This window comes from Balaenoptera musculus, chromosome 15, assembly GCF_009873245.2.
Source record: "Balaenoptera musculus isolate JJ_BM4_2016_0621 chromosome 15, mBalMus1.pri.v3, whole genome shotgun sequence".
NCBI lineage: Eukaryota > Metazoa > Chordata > Mammalia > Artiodactyla > Balaenopteridae > Balaenoptera > Balaenoptera musculus.
Window position 1 is genome coordinate 32104620 of NC_045799.1, and position 15581 is coordinate 32120200.

Here is a 15581-nt window from a genome sequence, read left to right on the forward strand (position 1 = left end):
CTGAACCCGTGCCCCACAACTACTGAGTCTGTGCTCTAGAGCCCGCGAGCCACAACCACTGAGCCCCCGTGCCACAACTACTGAAGCCTGTGTGCCTAGAGCCCGTGCTCCGCAATGAAGAGAAGCCACTGCAATGAGAAGCCCATGCACCGCAACGAGGAGTAGCCCCTGCTCGATGCAACTAAAGAAAGCCCACGCACAGCAACGAAGACCCAGTGCAGCCAATAAATAAATAAATAAATAGAAAATCTTTATAAAGCTAGGGCACATGGTTTGGCCAACACTTCAGAAGGAGCGGGGAGGCTGCTTTTAGATAAAATATACATTTGACAATTGACCTTGGTTCCCGTTAATCCTATCCATCCCTCTGCCCTCCATTCCTTTACTTGTCCAGCCCCTAAAGGCATTTGGCTTTCATACTTGGTAAGGGAAATTCAGGCTTTGCTTAAATGTGAGTCCCAAATATCAACTTATTACCTAAGAATCTTACCCAACTCAGGGTTTTTCCAAGTATTAAAATGAAATAGAGGGACATCCCTGGTGGTCCAGTGGGTAAGACTCCACATTCCCAAGGCAGGGGGCCCAGGTTCAATCCCTGGTCGGGGAACTAAGATCCCACAAGCCACGTGATGCAGCCAAGAAAAAAAAAAAGGACGTGGCTGATCTCTGTGGATACGGCAAGATACACAAAATAGAGTAAGTGGGAAACAAATTATGGAGCTATACAATGGGAGTCCGAGTTTTCGTTTTTGTTTTTTGAAAAAAGGATAGATATGTGCTTAGAACATTTCTAGAAGGGTATACAAGAAACTTAATTAGACAACCATGGGAATGGACTGTTTACTCTCCCCACCGTTCCATTTTGATTTTTTTTCCCCCTTACTAGCAGCATCATTACCCTTATAAAAAGGACAAAATAATTTAGTTTGGCCAAAACCTTCTGGTCTTAGCTTTGCTTTGCAAACACTGCCCAGGATCAAGCTTTATATATTTCCTCACATCTTCACTGTCAAGGCCCAAGAACTTTAATTAGACTACCGGACTCCCCAGCCTACCCTCCCATTACCAAATGCACCTAACCTTGAAGGCTACTTCTGATTACCCTCTCTTTGTCTCTCACTTCCTGAGTCCTAGCCTAGCTTTTTTTCCCATTTGTACTCACTCCGTGGGTGATCTCATCCAGCCCCATGGCCCTTAGATATCGCCCCAACACTGACTCTCAAATTTCTAACTATAGCATAGACTCCCTTCCTGAACTTCAAACTGCACATTGCAATTGCCTACTCAACATCTCCACTTGGATGTCAAGTAGACATCTAAATTTAATACATCCAAAGTTGAAGTCATCTTCCCTAATAACCTCGCTCTACCCACAGCCCTCCAAATCTCAGCTAATGGCACTTGCAGGCTTCTAATCATCCAAGTCCATAACTTCAGAGTAAAAGAATGACTGGAAAACAGTGTAATGCACAATGCCAGTTATCTAAAAATGAAGGTAGTCCTAGGTATTGGGATCAAAGATATCATATAATTACTAAAACGTTTTCTAAAATAGGTTTAAAGTTATCTTTTAAGCCTACCTAGGATTTAGATTTTGACATTTTAATTTCTTTTGAATACAAGCCATTTTTTGCAAGATAGGAAACAGAATCAAACTAAGGCAGTCTTGTCCTCTAGAGATCCAGGCCAGTTCTTACAATCTTCAGCAGAATGACATCATAATACAAGGTGCTAACAACAGTGTTAAAAACTATAAATAATAACCACTTATCTACATATTTTCCTTAGGAAACAGCCAAAAGTCTTGTCCTTAAAGGCATGATATACAGAACACCTAGATCTACAGAGGACAGAATGATCCAAATTATACGCTGGCCAACCTGTCAGTGAACCAGATCAGAGCTGGCCAAGGACTGGTGAACAGAGAATGTGTTTACAGTTTGAAAATTTGCTCTGAGGTTTAAAAAATTCCTAGTTGCTGTTAATAAGAAAGCAAGTAAAAAATATTATAGATGCACCCCACTGATATTTGATTTTGCCACGGTTTTCCACTAGAACACAAAGTTAGAGTATGGGGATAAGACACTTACATATTTTCAAAATAAATTACTTAGTAATAAGAAATCTGACATACTGCATTCTTCCATTTGCCACAAGAACATACTGACAATGAGGACTATTTAAAAGAATGCTCAACTCTAAAAAGGGTGGTGGCAGCAACACATTCCACTACAGAATAACCTCCCACTTTCCCATACAATTAACATTGCTACTTTTCATGACACATATTCACGTGGAAAAACTTGTCAGGAGCTTTTGCCAGGGCCAGGAGATGAAAAATAGAAACTGTCCTGATGACATGGATAGTTGTAAGCTTAGTTAACATCTTTCGGATGGACCCATAAAATCTGGCCACTGTTTTGTTAAACATCTGCAAATCGCAGAACTCCTTAGCCCTTAGCCATAGTATCTGCTCAATGTCTTAAAGGTGGGCTCAGTCCCATCTGTGACTCTTTTCTTCAGGGCTGAGGTGTGTGCTAGTCATCAAAGTCTGGAATGTCATCGTAGGAGTATCCCCGGTAGCCTTTGGATGCATAGTAGGCGATGCGCAGGTGGTAAAATCCTGGCAGGAACACCAGGATGCCAATGATCAGGACGGGAACGGCCCGGTCTGCCCCCTGGTGGCAGAAGGAGGCAAACACATCAGTACCATGCAAGTTATAAATTTTAAAATAAAATAAAGCCATGGGTCCAATCCATAGATCAGTTATCACATACTTTTCAGAGCACTTTCTTTTGGTAATACACTACCAAGACAAAAGGTTTACATCTCTTTGCCTCCCTATCAATTGCAGAAAAACTACAAAGTACTAAAAATTATAAAGAAATTATCCATGTTCAACCATAGGTATCTACTTCCCATAAAGAAACCAGAGCTCCTTAGAGAAATGGCTGTCTAGGAGTTGAGGGGGCAGGGAATGTACAGATGGGCCTGGGATAATTTGCTGGGCCAGAAAACAATAAAGCTATCAAAGGCTAACCTGGGTCAGCTTTAAAAGACAGGAGTAGGGGACTTCCCTGGTGGCACAGTGGTTAACACTCCACACTCCCAATGCAGGGGGCCTGGGTTTGATCCCTGGTCAGGGAACTAGATCCCACATGCATGATGCAACGAACTGCCACAACTAAGGAGCCCACCTGACACAATTAAGACCCAGCACAACCAAATGAAGAAAGAAAGAAATATTTAAAAAAAGGAAAGACAGGAGTAACCTGAAGAGGCTCCTACTGACCAAATATGGGACAATTTATACGTTAAAAAGAATACAGACTACAGTTGACTGAAGCACAAATATGTAAAAAGATGATAAGCTTACAGTGATACTAACAATTCTTTGGTTACCTTTTGAGGTTGCTAGGTGTATTTTTATAAAAATTTGATAATTAAAGAGAAATAATCAAACATTTTTCCTACCTTCACTATACATACTGTATTTCAGGGTAACCAAATAATGGTTTTGAGAAAGTTCCAGAAGAATTTTCGCTGACAAACGTGGAAAATGATAGAACTGGATTCATTAGTGAAAAGGGTAATTCATTTTATGATAAATCAATTAGGCTGAAGACACTTGAACCTAGTAATCAATCTTAATATCAACTAAAAATTAGGACAACCATTTTGTGCCTCCTAATGTAATGCTATAGCAATGGTTCTCAAAATGTGGTCCATGGAACACCAGCATCACCTGGGAACTTGTTAGAAATGCAAATTCTCACGCCTCACCCTAGACCTACAAAACTGGCATCTCTGGGAGCAGGGTCAAGGAACCTGTGTGTTAACAAGTCTGCCAAGTGATTCTGATAGACGCTGAAGTTTGAGAACCCATGTGCAAGAGCAAATACACAGCACCCCTATGAAATATTCTTTCTAAAACAAAGCTAAAGTAGAACTAAATCTAAGCAAGTCCCTAAATCTAACAGTATGCAAGAAATATGAGGAATAGAAAAACAGGTAAATGGTATCAAGACAACACTCCTAGATTAATGTAAAAACTGTTAGAGATGCACACTTACAGATTTACCAGCAAATGTAAATCTGGTATTTGCTTTAGTATACAAGAAAAAAAGTTGGGGATAGATGAAACAAAACATTCATAATTGTTGATGCCGAGTTGTAGATACACGGTGGGGGTTCATATTATTTCATCTACTTCTGTTTTGTTTGAAATGTCTGCAATAATAGTGAAAAGAACTCCAAACTAAAAACCAAAACAATCTATTAGGTGATTTTCTTAATTAACACCTTTATCCTTATTTATAAAGTAGTCTTTTATAAAGCACACAAGGTGAAGTGATATTTGTTGCATGTGGATCTCACCTCCACTCTCAATTTTTACATCATTAATAGAATCTTGACTATACCCCTGGGATTAACAATGCATGTTGCAATGAAAGTTAACTGAAGGCACAGTCCTGAAGTTAGATGTTCAAATTTAGACAGCACCAAGTATGCCTCTGGTGGCCACATAATAGTTTAGGACCTAAGGCAAATTGGATACAGGTCTCAAAAGCCAAACGTAGCCATTTTATTGTGACAGTGTTAATATTCCCAGTTCCAAGGATAATGCCCCCAGTTTTAGCTCTTGGCTTTGTTCCTTCTGCAGACCAATGTGACCATCATCCCCTGGCCTGGTGTGTGTTGAAGAACAGATGTGAACTATGGTCAGTATTACTTTAGAACAATTTAGATGCTGTGTATAAGCATCTGTATACAATCCAAAAGAAAGAACCACCAAAAACTACTTTAGGTTTCTAAGGTATTGTACTGAAGCTCAATAGGAACTCCAACCAAATCCAATTTAAGAAAGATCTGATCTATGAGCCAGAAGTCCTGGCTGGGTCAGTGGCCCCAGACCTATATAAGCCTCACTGCTTCTCCCCAAACACTAACTACAGTAGTATAACTGCAAAGTTATAATAACAGCATTCTACTCCAGTTATGGCCTTTATCAGTCAGGAATCCTCAAAGCTAGGCTCAGTTTTGCTGTTCCAAACTAAGATGGTGGGAAAACTGCCCAACATCTCAGAGGGAAAATTTGCCTACCTGCCACACCCACCTCATAGGAACAGTGGGAGAAGTTTGTTGAATCTCAAAGGAAGAAATATGTCTTGTTATCTGAGAACAAAATCTAAAAAAAAAACCCTTTTCTCCTTTCTGCTGGAATATACTGTACTCAATATGAATATAAAACTGAATATAAAAATGTGAGTCCTGGCTCACATTTTAAACATCTCATGGCAATCCCACAAGCCCCTCAGCTTACCCCTTTGCTGATATAGCCTGCCAGCAGGAGGGAGCCTATGATAATGAGGAAGGCGCCAATCAAAAACAGCACCGTAGCAAGCGCAATGGCCTTATATGGAATCTTAGGAGGGCTTTTCTTAAACTGAAAGAGAAACAAAAAAAGACAAGGAAGAGCATTATGAATATACCAGGGCTCAGACACTTTAAAGCAGAGAGGATAAGAGGAACCAATCTTGGTGTGTCTTGAAGTAAGTCCTACTACCCAATGCAGCTCTGGGAGAGAAAGGAAAAGGACTGGCAGGAGATGAAGCTCTAGTTATTGCTCTAACAATAACTTGAGGGAGGGAGTCCCAGACTGTTATTCTTTCTCTTTTTAGTCTCATTCCACAGACCATTCATTGTACCGTAAAAAAATTATTTTCTTACAAAAACAAAAGACACTTTATGGTCATGCATTGATTAGACATGTTTTTAATAAACGTGTCTTGGCACATGGAAGGCTGTACTAATCTACAGGGATTAAGAGTGTACATCATGCTCTGGAAAATAAGAAAGAAAATAAGTGATTTCTGGCATTCAAAGCTAAGCTGGCATATAGTCAAAGGTTTTAAAATAAACTTTTTCTAAAGCATTAGTTGCCTGCCCCACAAGGCAAATAACCTGCCTTATTAACAAGTTCAATTCAAGGTTAAGATTCAGAGACAAATTCCTAAGGTTTGGCTCATGGTTGTGTCTGACCTAACTGACTGGAAGCTTCCCAGACGCACTTAAAAAAAAACAAAACAAAAAAAACCACCCCAAAACTCTCTCCTTCAAGTGTGGGTCCAAAAAGTACAAAGAATAATTGATTTGTTTATATTTAAAAGGATGGGTTCCTGACACTTCCTCTTTGGTCCTGGTTCCACCTAAAATATTCTATTCTAAAGGGAAGTGGGCAAAAGGAGATGCTACACCATTAACTATTTTATAAACAATGATCAGGGTAGGACACAAACTTAATAAATATTCTCTGTTTTACTTACTGTTTGCCACAAAGAATACCTTTAATAAATTGCATCTCATGACATCAGGAAAGAAGGAAGATTCCCACAATCTGCTGGCTTTAGCAGTTAGTTTCTCCCTTAAAAGATGAACTGGTGGTTTTGACTGAAGTGTAAACAAACTGATGACATAGTCTTTAAAAAACTCTACTTAACAAAAGACAATCTGATTATTTCCAGATAAACTACACAGAATTTGCAACTACTGAACTCTGGCATTACAACTAAAATTTCTTCGACAATATTTATATTGGTTCGAAACTGCTCTGCCAAGGTCCTTCCTTCTGCAGGCTATGGCTGAAAATCGCAGAGCAGAGTTTCTTTCCTGCTGCTCCCTCTAATATCTAGGGACAGTGAGCAAAACCTCTACCTGGAAGGTTTCCCTGCTAACTGAGCAGAAACAGAGCCAGCCAATCTCATCAGGTCCCTTCTGCATTTACCTGAAGGTCAATGTAGCCATCGTCTGTACTGGAGAGCCTTGAGTATTTCACTTTACTACTGGGGATTCCAGTAGCCAGGTTGGTACGAGACGGCATCATAACACGCTGACACAGTTACAGTCTGAAAACAAAGAAAAGTATTATTGTCTGCAGGCTACAACAATGTGTTTGTTATACGTACTGGAGTTCTGGGCTGCAATGTCATACTAGCAACTGGCAATTTAGGCTCCGTTGCTCTTAGAACCTGATATTCATTTGACAAGTGAAAGCATTCTCATTATGCATCTACTCTGGTTTGTCCTGGTAGAATAAGAATCAAGACATTTGCCAAGAACCAGACCTCATGTTTATGTTGCCACCAATGTTTCTCTGCCTCCTAATTTTTCCAAAGTCACACGGTGAGTAGGTGAAAGGGTGGTGACTTAAATCCAAGTCCATCTGGCATTTCAACCATTCTGCTATAGTATAGTATTGCCTGTCCCCCGTCCCTGCTTCCAGAAAAAGCAAGAGGAGCATATACTCAAGTGATTCTCTTATTTGTCAGGGAGAGAGGAGAGAGGGTGGGAAATGGAATACATTCACATCAGCATTTTGCCTATTTCCCTCTGACAGATATCATCCTTTTAATACAAAAGATCTGTAAAACTTCTTGTTGTAAATTTGGATAAGCTACTGGCTACCAGTGTTGTACCAGGGTCCTCTGATTTGCCTGCCTCTCTGCTCCACCCCAAGCACTGAAAGCAGCGATTGCACTTTCCAGGTTACTTCTACAGCTACATTAAAAACAAACAAATAAACAAAAAACTCTGAATAAATACCTGGTTTTTGTTCAAAATAGTCAAAGCTGACTCCAGTAATGAAATCACGGTTATTATGTCACCAGTTTAAACACAGTAGATAAGATTAAAAAACAATGACATTTAAATTGAAAAACATTTTAATTTGTGTACTTTTCCTCCATAAAATCACAAAGTTATGTGAATGAAACAAGTAAATTTTGATCATGAAGCTATTTGATTTCTAAAAGTGAAACATATCTTTAAAAAAACAAAATTAAGTATTTCAATAAGGGCAACATAAAAAAAAACCCATAAAACATAAAGACCGGCCTTCCTCTGGTATGACATTTTGCAAATAATCATCATTATAATGGCAGTTAACAATTACCTAGTATTAAGTGACGGGTACTGTTTTAAGTGCTTTATATATACTTAATACTGAATGTTAATGAGCTGTTTCAAGTGGCCCGCAGTCAACCTAAATTAACTAGCATTATAAAGGAATTGGTGCTAAATGCTCATGTCCCTTTTTAGTAATTATATACTGAAGCAGAAATCAAGTATTGAAAAAATAAGAGTATGCTTACTTACATGCTTTTCTAAAAGGGTTAGATCAAATTCCATCAAATACTATGCTTTTAGGTGTTGCGATCCCAACTACACGATAATCTAAATTTAATTCTATAAAACTTAAAGTCCAAACTACCAATAAGTGGGGGGGTTTGAGAGCATTTAATCACCTCTGATTTGTATTAGTCTTAAAAAAATAGTTTACATACTCTGACATTAACTTCATAAACCGCATCAAAACATAAAAAAGCGCAGGGCGTGAAGGAGAGGGGAGACGAATACTTTTTGGTAGCAAAGAATAATAATTCTAAAAGAGGGGAAAGGAAAAAAGTAAATCAATGTTTTCCGGTACCAGCCCAAGTTCCCAGCAGGCTTTTTTACCAGCCTCACCGCAACCCCAAAATTTCCTCAGCACTTGAATGCTGCAAGAATTTTGAAAGCATCAGCAAAGCACTTAGCACAGTGCCTCGCACTACGCGCCTCTACACACTACTTCCCTGCCCGCCTCCAGACCGAGCCAACAAGAGAAATAAGGATCGACATGATTTTAGAAGGAAAACAAAATCCAGTTTCTGGAAAAAGGCCAGCCGTGCCCCGGGAGGGCGAACGCTCCACACCGAGGACTCGGGGCTTGATTTCGGCAGGGAGCGCAGTCTGGGCCACACCGCGAACCTGAGTCGAGCTCTTCCGCCCCCGCCCCGCCGCACGCACGCCTTACCGGAGCCCGGGCCAGGCCGCCCGCGCGCAGACAGCTAGCTCACGGTTCGCAGCAGGCGAGCCGGAGACCTCACAGTACGCCTCCCCCAACTGCCTCCCCGCCCCAGACCAGCTGGGAGCCGGAAATGGCGTGTCGGAAGACAGCACGCCGGACGTGGCGTCACCGGGAGCGACGCCTCCCCGTTCCACTCCCCGTCCGGTTTCGGGCGTGTGCTCGGGTTGCTAGGGCTACGCAGAGAGAGCGCGCCCCGTGGGGTTTCGGGAGGAGCAGTGGGCTGGACTGGCTGCCGACCACCTCCGCCGCGGCGGGCGACTGTCTAGGTAACCGGGCCGCCTGGGTCACAGGTCCAGGGCTAGACGGCTACGTGTTTCTTTCCGGCCCCTAGGGTAGTGTAGGGAACTCAGTGGCGCCTCGAGCGGCGGAAGCCGAGCCGGCCAAGCTCCCTGAAGGCCGGAGCTGTCAGGTCTCCCTATGCCCAGGGAAGGCCGCCTTCCCGGGCCGCGCCGCAGTCTCTGCCGCCCTATACCCCACCCGCTACTCTCGAGTAGCCCCACATTCTTGCGCTTCAGTTTCTCGCTCCTCGTCTTCAGGCCTTACCCCGGTAAGAGGTCTGGCCACAAGGGACATTTTGCAACACGTGAAACTTTTTAAAATGTCGAGCTTTATTATAGTATAATTTACATATGATAAAGTACAATTGGATTAGTTTTGACAGATGCATATAGTCTTGGAGCCATCATCACAACGTAGATAAAACATTTTCATCACTCCAAAAATTTCCATCAGGCCCCTTTGCAGCCAATATCCTTCCCCAACCCCAGGCACACAGAAGGTAATGAATAGTTACTGGATACAGTGAGTTCTACCGTCACTGCAAGTACGACAGAAATCTGTCATTTAATCCACCAAACACAAAATACACCGGAAGAAAGGACTACAATAAAGGAATTCTCAATATGCAGCATGCCAACTTGTGACCTTGTAGCACAATTACTGCTGGGCCTTTTTCATTTTCTTGGTTGAATCCAACATCCATGGAATTTAAGCCACCTTCATCCTTTAAGGGAATAAGTCCCCACAAAAGGCTACTTACACTAGATAAATTATTTTTGCACAGACATACTCCTTGGGACCTATCAGATCTACTAAAACTTCCAAGACTCCTGTACAAGCTCCCTAGGCTAATGAAACACTGCCCTGTAACAATGCGTCTTATAAAGCTGACAGAACTTTGGGTACATTAAGCTCCTGTAAAGTGTTAGTTTCTGCTTAGCAAAAATGACAAAATATTATATATTTGTCCTACTCTCCCCTTTTCATTTCTTGAGCTCAAGTCAGAATACCAAAATAAGTTTGGCAAATGAATCCCCCAAAATACTTTGTCACCTGCTGTATTTGGAATACTTTTTATCACTGTATCTAATGTCATATCAACCTGCTCTAGACTGAAAAAATAAGCTCATTTACGTGAGCTGCTTGAATTGTGAATTCTCTAGGATACTTGCAACCATCGTGGTCCAAATGAAGGCACTGTCCTGTGATGCTTGAAATTCAAATGACTTTTATTTAAATTGAAAACAATACTTAAAACTGCATTTAGAGTCAAAACCCTTTTGTTTATAAAAATTATAACGAGTATTCCTAGGTAAGGCAAAGTTATTACTAGGTTAACAAGACCAGATTTGACTTTGGACTTTACTCTTTGAACAAACTGTAGAGAATGGAGAAAAAAAAAAGTTATTTACAGAAAACAATATCTACATATGTACTCAGAGGTACAAAGACAAAAGAGGCTTAAGTATGTGCTGGCATCTCAGAAGCAGTTCTCAAAGAGCTTAGTTTTATTTCCTTGAATTTTAAGAATGTCTAAGATCCTTCTTCATCCTCGATCTTGGGAGCCAAATAGTACTTTAAATGTCCCATATCAGCAATTTTATACTCTACGACTGAAAGAAAACAGGAATATAATTAATTACTGAGAAGTACCACATACACTACCTACAAAACAAGATTCAACAAGTTTATTATCTTACCAAGGGGTACATCTGCAGACATACTGAGTGTTACTGTAGGAGAGAGTGGAGTGGCTTTTGTAAAGAAGTTCAGGTACCTCAGTGCAAAAGTTAGCTGAACTGGTTCATTCATCTCTATGGTAACCTTAGGGGGAAAACAAAAGATTCATCATACTGAAAAACATCAAGAAAGCTACAACCCATTCATTTCTAACATACATTGACAAATGACTTAGTTTCTTCAACAAATAAAATTGTAATAGAGGGAAAATGAAATTGAAGAGAGAACCAATGGACTAAAAGAAATTTAAGAAGCGTATCTCAATGAACTGTAATGTACAGACCTTATTAAAATCTTGATTCAAACAAACTGAAATAACCAAGTAAGTAGGAACAGTGAAAAATTCCTTAATTTTCTTAGATGTCATAAAATGTTTACACTACGAATAAATTAAAATATTTATGAGTGAATTTTTTCCTTTTTTAAAAATTTCTAGCTGTGCGGCTTTCGGGATGTTAGTTCCCGACAAGGGATCGAACCCACACCCTCGTCAGTGAAAGTGCGGAGTCCTAAGCACTGGACGGCCAGAGAATTCCCTATGGGTTACGTAACATTTGAGAGAAGAACAAAAATCAAGATTGGCAGGGGAGTGAAATGTAATTTAGGAGAAAAGAATCAGCCCCTGGAGTTTTGTTACTAATATATATTTGTTACTAATATATGTATTTTAAAACTCTATTTAAAAGTTAATATAAGGATTACATAAGAACTCACAACAGCTAGATTTTCCCCTCAACTAGATCCTATTGGGTTGCTCAATTATTTGGTAAAAACATAGTAAGTACCTCCAGAAAGCTAAAGCTAGCCTCGCAATCCTATCCTTAAGAGTATGTGTGGGTTTGATACACAAACCCATTGTTCTACAGTTTATAAAGGTTGCACTAAATTTGCATTCCCTTCTCACAAATTTAAGTTAGATGGCATCTATAAGATCACTTGCAGATTTCAAAAGTTTCAATTCTCACATATTATTTACTTGGAAATGCAAATTCTGTCTGTTTTTCTTTAGAGTTTTCTTTAATTTTAGCAATTACCTTGCTAAAGACTGAATGTTTGTGGCCCCCACCACCACCCCAATTCACGTTAAAATCAAATTCCCAATATGGTGGTATTGGAGGTGGGTCCTTTGGGAGGTGCTTAGCGTTAGGAAGGCAGAGCCCTCATGAATGGGATTAATGCCCTTATAAAGAGACCCCAGAGAACTCCCTTGCCCCTTCCACCATGTAAGAAGGCTGCTGTCTGTGAACCAAGAAGCAGGCCCTCGTTAGACACCAAATCTGCCAGCTTCCGAATCTCCAAAACTGTGAATAAACTTTCATTGTTTATAAGCCACTCAGTCTATGGTATTTTGTTATAGAAGCCTTAGCAGGCTAAGACATAACCTAATATTCTTCTTCAAAGTATTTTGTTTACTTAAAAACTACTTACGGCCTCCTCTTCTTTATCAACATTACTCGTTTGTGACAACTTAATATTTCCATTTCCAAGTTCTCCACTTGCAGAAAATTTCACTCCATCTTTTGCACAGGAAATTACAACAGCATCTCCAATATGACTGAGATCTCGGCATATACGTGCAAATTCACCAGAAGGCATCTTTACTACACAGCTGTACTCTTGTTCCTATAAAACAAATTTAAATGTCATGGAAATGTAAGATTTGGCACCCTCACTTTCTGAAGACTCAGCATCTAAACAAGAACTCAGAATTCAAGATTTTCTGATTACTTTGAAATATCACTCATTGTGTAATTTCTTAACACTCTAACCACTCAAAAAATAAATGCAGATATAAAACAAGTATGCTGTAAGAATAACCATACTAAGAAAACAAATTAGAGCTTAAACTTTTAACAGTAAATGCACTATCCCGGGAACAAGAGCCTCCACCTTATCACCCTACAGTAGGGCTAAATCAAGAGGCCATAGGGTATGGCATACAGTGATGATGGCGCAAACAGGTCTGCTTTCCAAAACAAGAGAATATGATGTTAGGCATTTTAAACATCCCAACACCTCTTCTCACTTTTGATGTTGATAAACCTAACCATAATGAATTTCTGCTAAAATAGCTTTAAAATCTTCTCTCAATAAAAATCAAGCACTCGGGTTTCCCTGGTGGCACAGTGGTTAAGAATCTGCCTGCCAATGCAGGGGACACAGGTTCAAGCCCTGGTCCGGGAAGATCCCACATGCCGTGGAGCAACTAAGCCCGTGCGCCACAACTACTGAGCCTGCGCTCTAGAGACCGCAAGCCACAACTACTGAACCCAAGTACCACAACTACTGAAGCCTGCACACCTAGAGCCCATGCTCCACAACAAGAGAAGCCACCTCAGCGAGAAGCCTGCGCACCGCAATGAAGAATAGCCCCCCTCTCCCCAGCTAGAGAAAAGCCCACACGCAGCAATGAAGACCAAACGCAGCCAAAAATAAAATTAAAAAAATAAAGATCTACAAAAAAACAAAAAAAAAAATCAAGCACTCTAGGAATAATTTAAAAAAAGATGCAGAGGTTAATGTAAATATTCACTTGGCAGAAATAAATTCAAACTAATGAGCCACTGTAGAACACCATAACTTAATAAAATGACCAATACGTCAGTCTTAAATACCCTACTCTGGAACATGCATGAGCAGTTATACAGAAAAAGTTCTGTTAGGAAGTAGGGTTTAAATTATTATATTAATATATCTTCTGTAACTATCATGACTGTACAGTATGCTCAATCAGAAACTTTGATACTCACTGGAATTCCAAGTTGTTCAACATCTAAATCCATTAACTTCATTTCATAGTCTGAAACCTTTTCTTGATCTACCAAAAGAAACCAAATGTTGAAGAACATGTAAGTTTACAACTATCAGGTATATTTTACAGTCATCACAAACATTATCTTAAATTTCTCTCAGCCTTGGGAAATACTGACACTACATTTTAATTTCTTCTAGCGTAAGTCAGTAGAAGGGTGCGACTTACTTGGAGCTTCAAATACTAGTGCCAAGGTGTCCGCGTTATCTTCAGCCCTTAGTGTAATGATGTCTTCATTGCCAGCACATTTCAGTATTTTGGACATGCTAGAACACAGAAGAACAAAGGGTTTAAAATCAACAAATTAAAACCAGGAGGTACCACTTTTAACCATTAGACCATCTGCCGAATTGGTGAGTTAGAGAAACGTACTCCAGGGGCATGTGTAAGCCGGTCCAGCCATTTGGAATGCAATCTGGTAGTATTTATACTTAAACTAAACAGCCCCCCCCGACCAAGAGCAATTTCACTTCTGTATATAAATAAAACAGCAGTATTTTATGAACTGCAAATCCCTTTGGTTGGTGAAGTAAATTATTGGGCCAACGATCTTTAAAAACGATTTAATAAACCTGTTAAAACACACTGCATGTAGTACGGGTAAATATTTCTCACAAGCTTTAAGATTTAAACATGTGTATGTACTAGACAGGTAGTGGTCAAAAGTTGAAAGCACTGCCTTGGAGAAAATTTTCCTCAAACCGGGATCTTGGGGTGCTCACCGCAACTCAGTAGTAAAAGAAATACTCTCGGCCCTAGTTAGGGCGAAAGAACTAGGACACATTATAAAGCAGTTAAAGTCAACCAGCACCAAGGTTTCTCATCCGAGGCCGCCTGCACTTAATGACCAAAGAGCTCTGCAACAGTCTTTTCCTGCCACCGCAAAGAAGTCCGTCATTTTCCCGCCACCACCCGCTTTGTGACTTTGGCGCGGAAAGAGCCGGTTCGCGCTGCAGCCAGCGCGGGCTTTCCGAACCGCGCGTTCTGCTGGGTCCCGCCCCACCGGTGCCGCAGGCCAATGAGAAGGCGCAGATGGCCCACTCCAGCCAATGAGGGCCCGGCTCGCAGGCGCTCCCGCCAAGAGCCAGAAAGGGTGGATCAGGGCCCGGCTATCCGCTGCTTAAGGGGCTCACCTGGTGAGGTTCACGCCCATGGCCAAGTTGCGGTCGCAGCGGTACGTGTCGAAGCCCTCGGAGCGCAGGGTGAGCTGCACCAAGGAGACATGGGACGAGTCCATGCTCTGCAGGTTCACGCCGCTCGAGCTGATGTCCCAGCAGGCCTCGTTGATGAGGTCCTTAAGCGCCTCAAGCACCTTCTTCAAGATGGAGCCCTGGACCAGGCGCGCCTCGAACATGGTGGCGGAGTCGCAACGACACGGCTGCTGGCGGAAGGAAGGAGGAAGGTGTAGCCGGCTTAGGCTTCAGAAGATGAGAGCGAGCTGGAAAACTGACTCACGAATGCTTGACACGGAGGAAACTAACAACCAGCCCACTGCGCCTGCAGCAGTTTAATACTGCCGCGTCTGCGAGCGCGCGCTACGACCCCGCGCCCCTCGTGGAGACGTCACCACGCTGCCCCGCCTGCTGCCTGGGCGGAGAGACTGCAGAGCCAATCGTGTCCCTGCTCCGCACGAAGCTCGCCCCACCCCTAACATCTATTGGAGGGTGCGAACGTGGGGGCGGGGCATGAGCGCTGCGCCTTCTGAGGGCCGGCTGATAGGCGACCGGCGGGAATCCCCGCCTTTTTGTCACGTTCCGGAACCGGACGTTAGAAAAGTCCGGGCGAGCGTGAAGGTCAGGCCTAGAGTGGGGGGTTGTTGAACTGCGTCTTCGTGGTGCTTAATC

General features: G+C 41.6%; 2 protein-coding genes across 3 annotated transcripts; both read right to left on the reverse strand.

Annotated features, from left to right (window-relative positions):
* Nucleotides 1-1586: 1586 nt before the first annotated feature.
* Nucleotides 1587-8993, reverse strand: TMEM230 (transmembrane protein 230). 2 transcript variants are annotated; one of them, XM_036826743.1, is made up of 4 exons: nucleotides 8853-8993; nucleotides 6786-6906; nucleotides 5325-5447; nucleotides 1587-2678 (listed from the first exon to the last, which is right to left on the reverse strand). In XM_036826743.1, the coding sequence occupies exons 2-4, from the start codon at nucleotides 6882-6884 to the stop codon at nucleotides 2538-2540; spliced, it is 363 nt and encodes a 120-aa protein (XP_036682638.1). In that variant the 5' UTR covers nucleotides 6885-6906; nucleotides 8853-8993; the 3' UTR covers nucleotides 1587-2537. The 2 variants fall into 2 exon arrangements, with proteins under 2 accessions (XP_036682638.1, XP_036682637.1); XM_036826742.1 differs by lacking the exon at nucleotides 8853-8993 and adding an exon at nucleotides 8676-8836.
* Nucleotides 8994-9496: 503 nt separating this feature from the next.
* PCNA (proliferating cell nuclear antigen) lies at nucleotides 9497-15304 on the reverse strand. The gene is made up of 6 exons (XM_036827146.1): nucleotides 14871-15304; nucleotides 13906-14003; nucleotides 13676-13743; nucleotides 12354-12548; nucleotides 10886-11009; nucleotides 9497-10798 (listed from the first exon to the last, which is right to left on the reverse strand). The coding sequence occupies exons 1-6, from the start codon at nucleotides 15089-15091 to the stop codon at nucleotides 10719-10721; spliced, it is 786 nt and encodes a 261-aa protein (XP_036683041.1). The 5' UTR covers nucleotides 15092-15304; the 3' UTR covers nucleotides 9497-10718.
* Between the last annotated feature and the right edge of the window lie 277 nt (nucleotides 15305-15581).

Excerpts from the sequence above, each read along its gene's own strand:
- TMEM230 (XM_036826743.1), bottom strand. The coding sequence starts at position 6,884 with ATGATGCCGTCTCGTACCAACCTGGCTACTGGAATCCCCAGTAGTAAA. Across the intron at positions 5,448-6,785 it reads ATGGCTACATTGACCTTCAG|TTTAAGAAAAGCCCTCCTAA; the intron begins GTAAATGCAGAA and ends TTTCTCTTTCAG. Across the intron at positions 2,679-5,324 it reads CAGGCTATATCAGCAAAGGG|GGGGCAGACCGGGCCGTTCC; the intron begins GTAAGCTGAGGG and ends TTCTGCCACCAG.
- PCNA (XM_036827146.1), bottom strand. The coding sequence starts at position 15,091 with ATGTTCGAGGCGCGCCTGGTCCAGGGCTCCATCTTGAAGAAGGTGCTT. Across the intron at positions 14,004-14,870 it reads ATGGGCGTGAACCTCACCAG|CATGTCCAAAATACTGAAAT; the intron begins GTGAGCCCCTTA and ends TCTGTGTTCTAG. Across the intron at positions 13,744-13,905 it reads ACTAGTATTTGAAGCTCCAA|ATCAAGAAAAGGTTTCAGAC; the intron begins GTAAGTCGCACC and ends TTCTTTTGGTAG.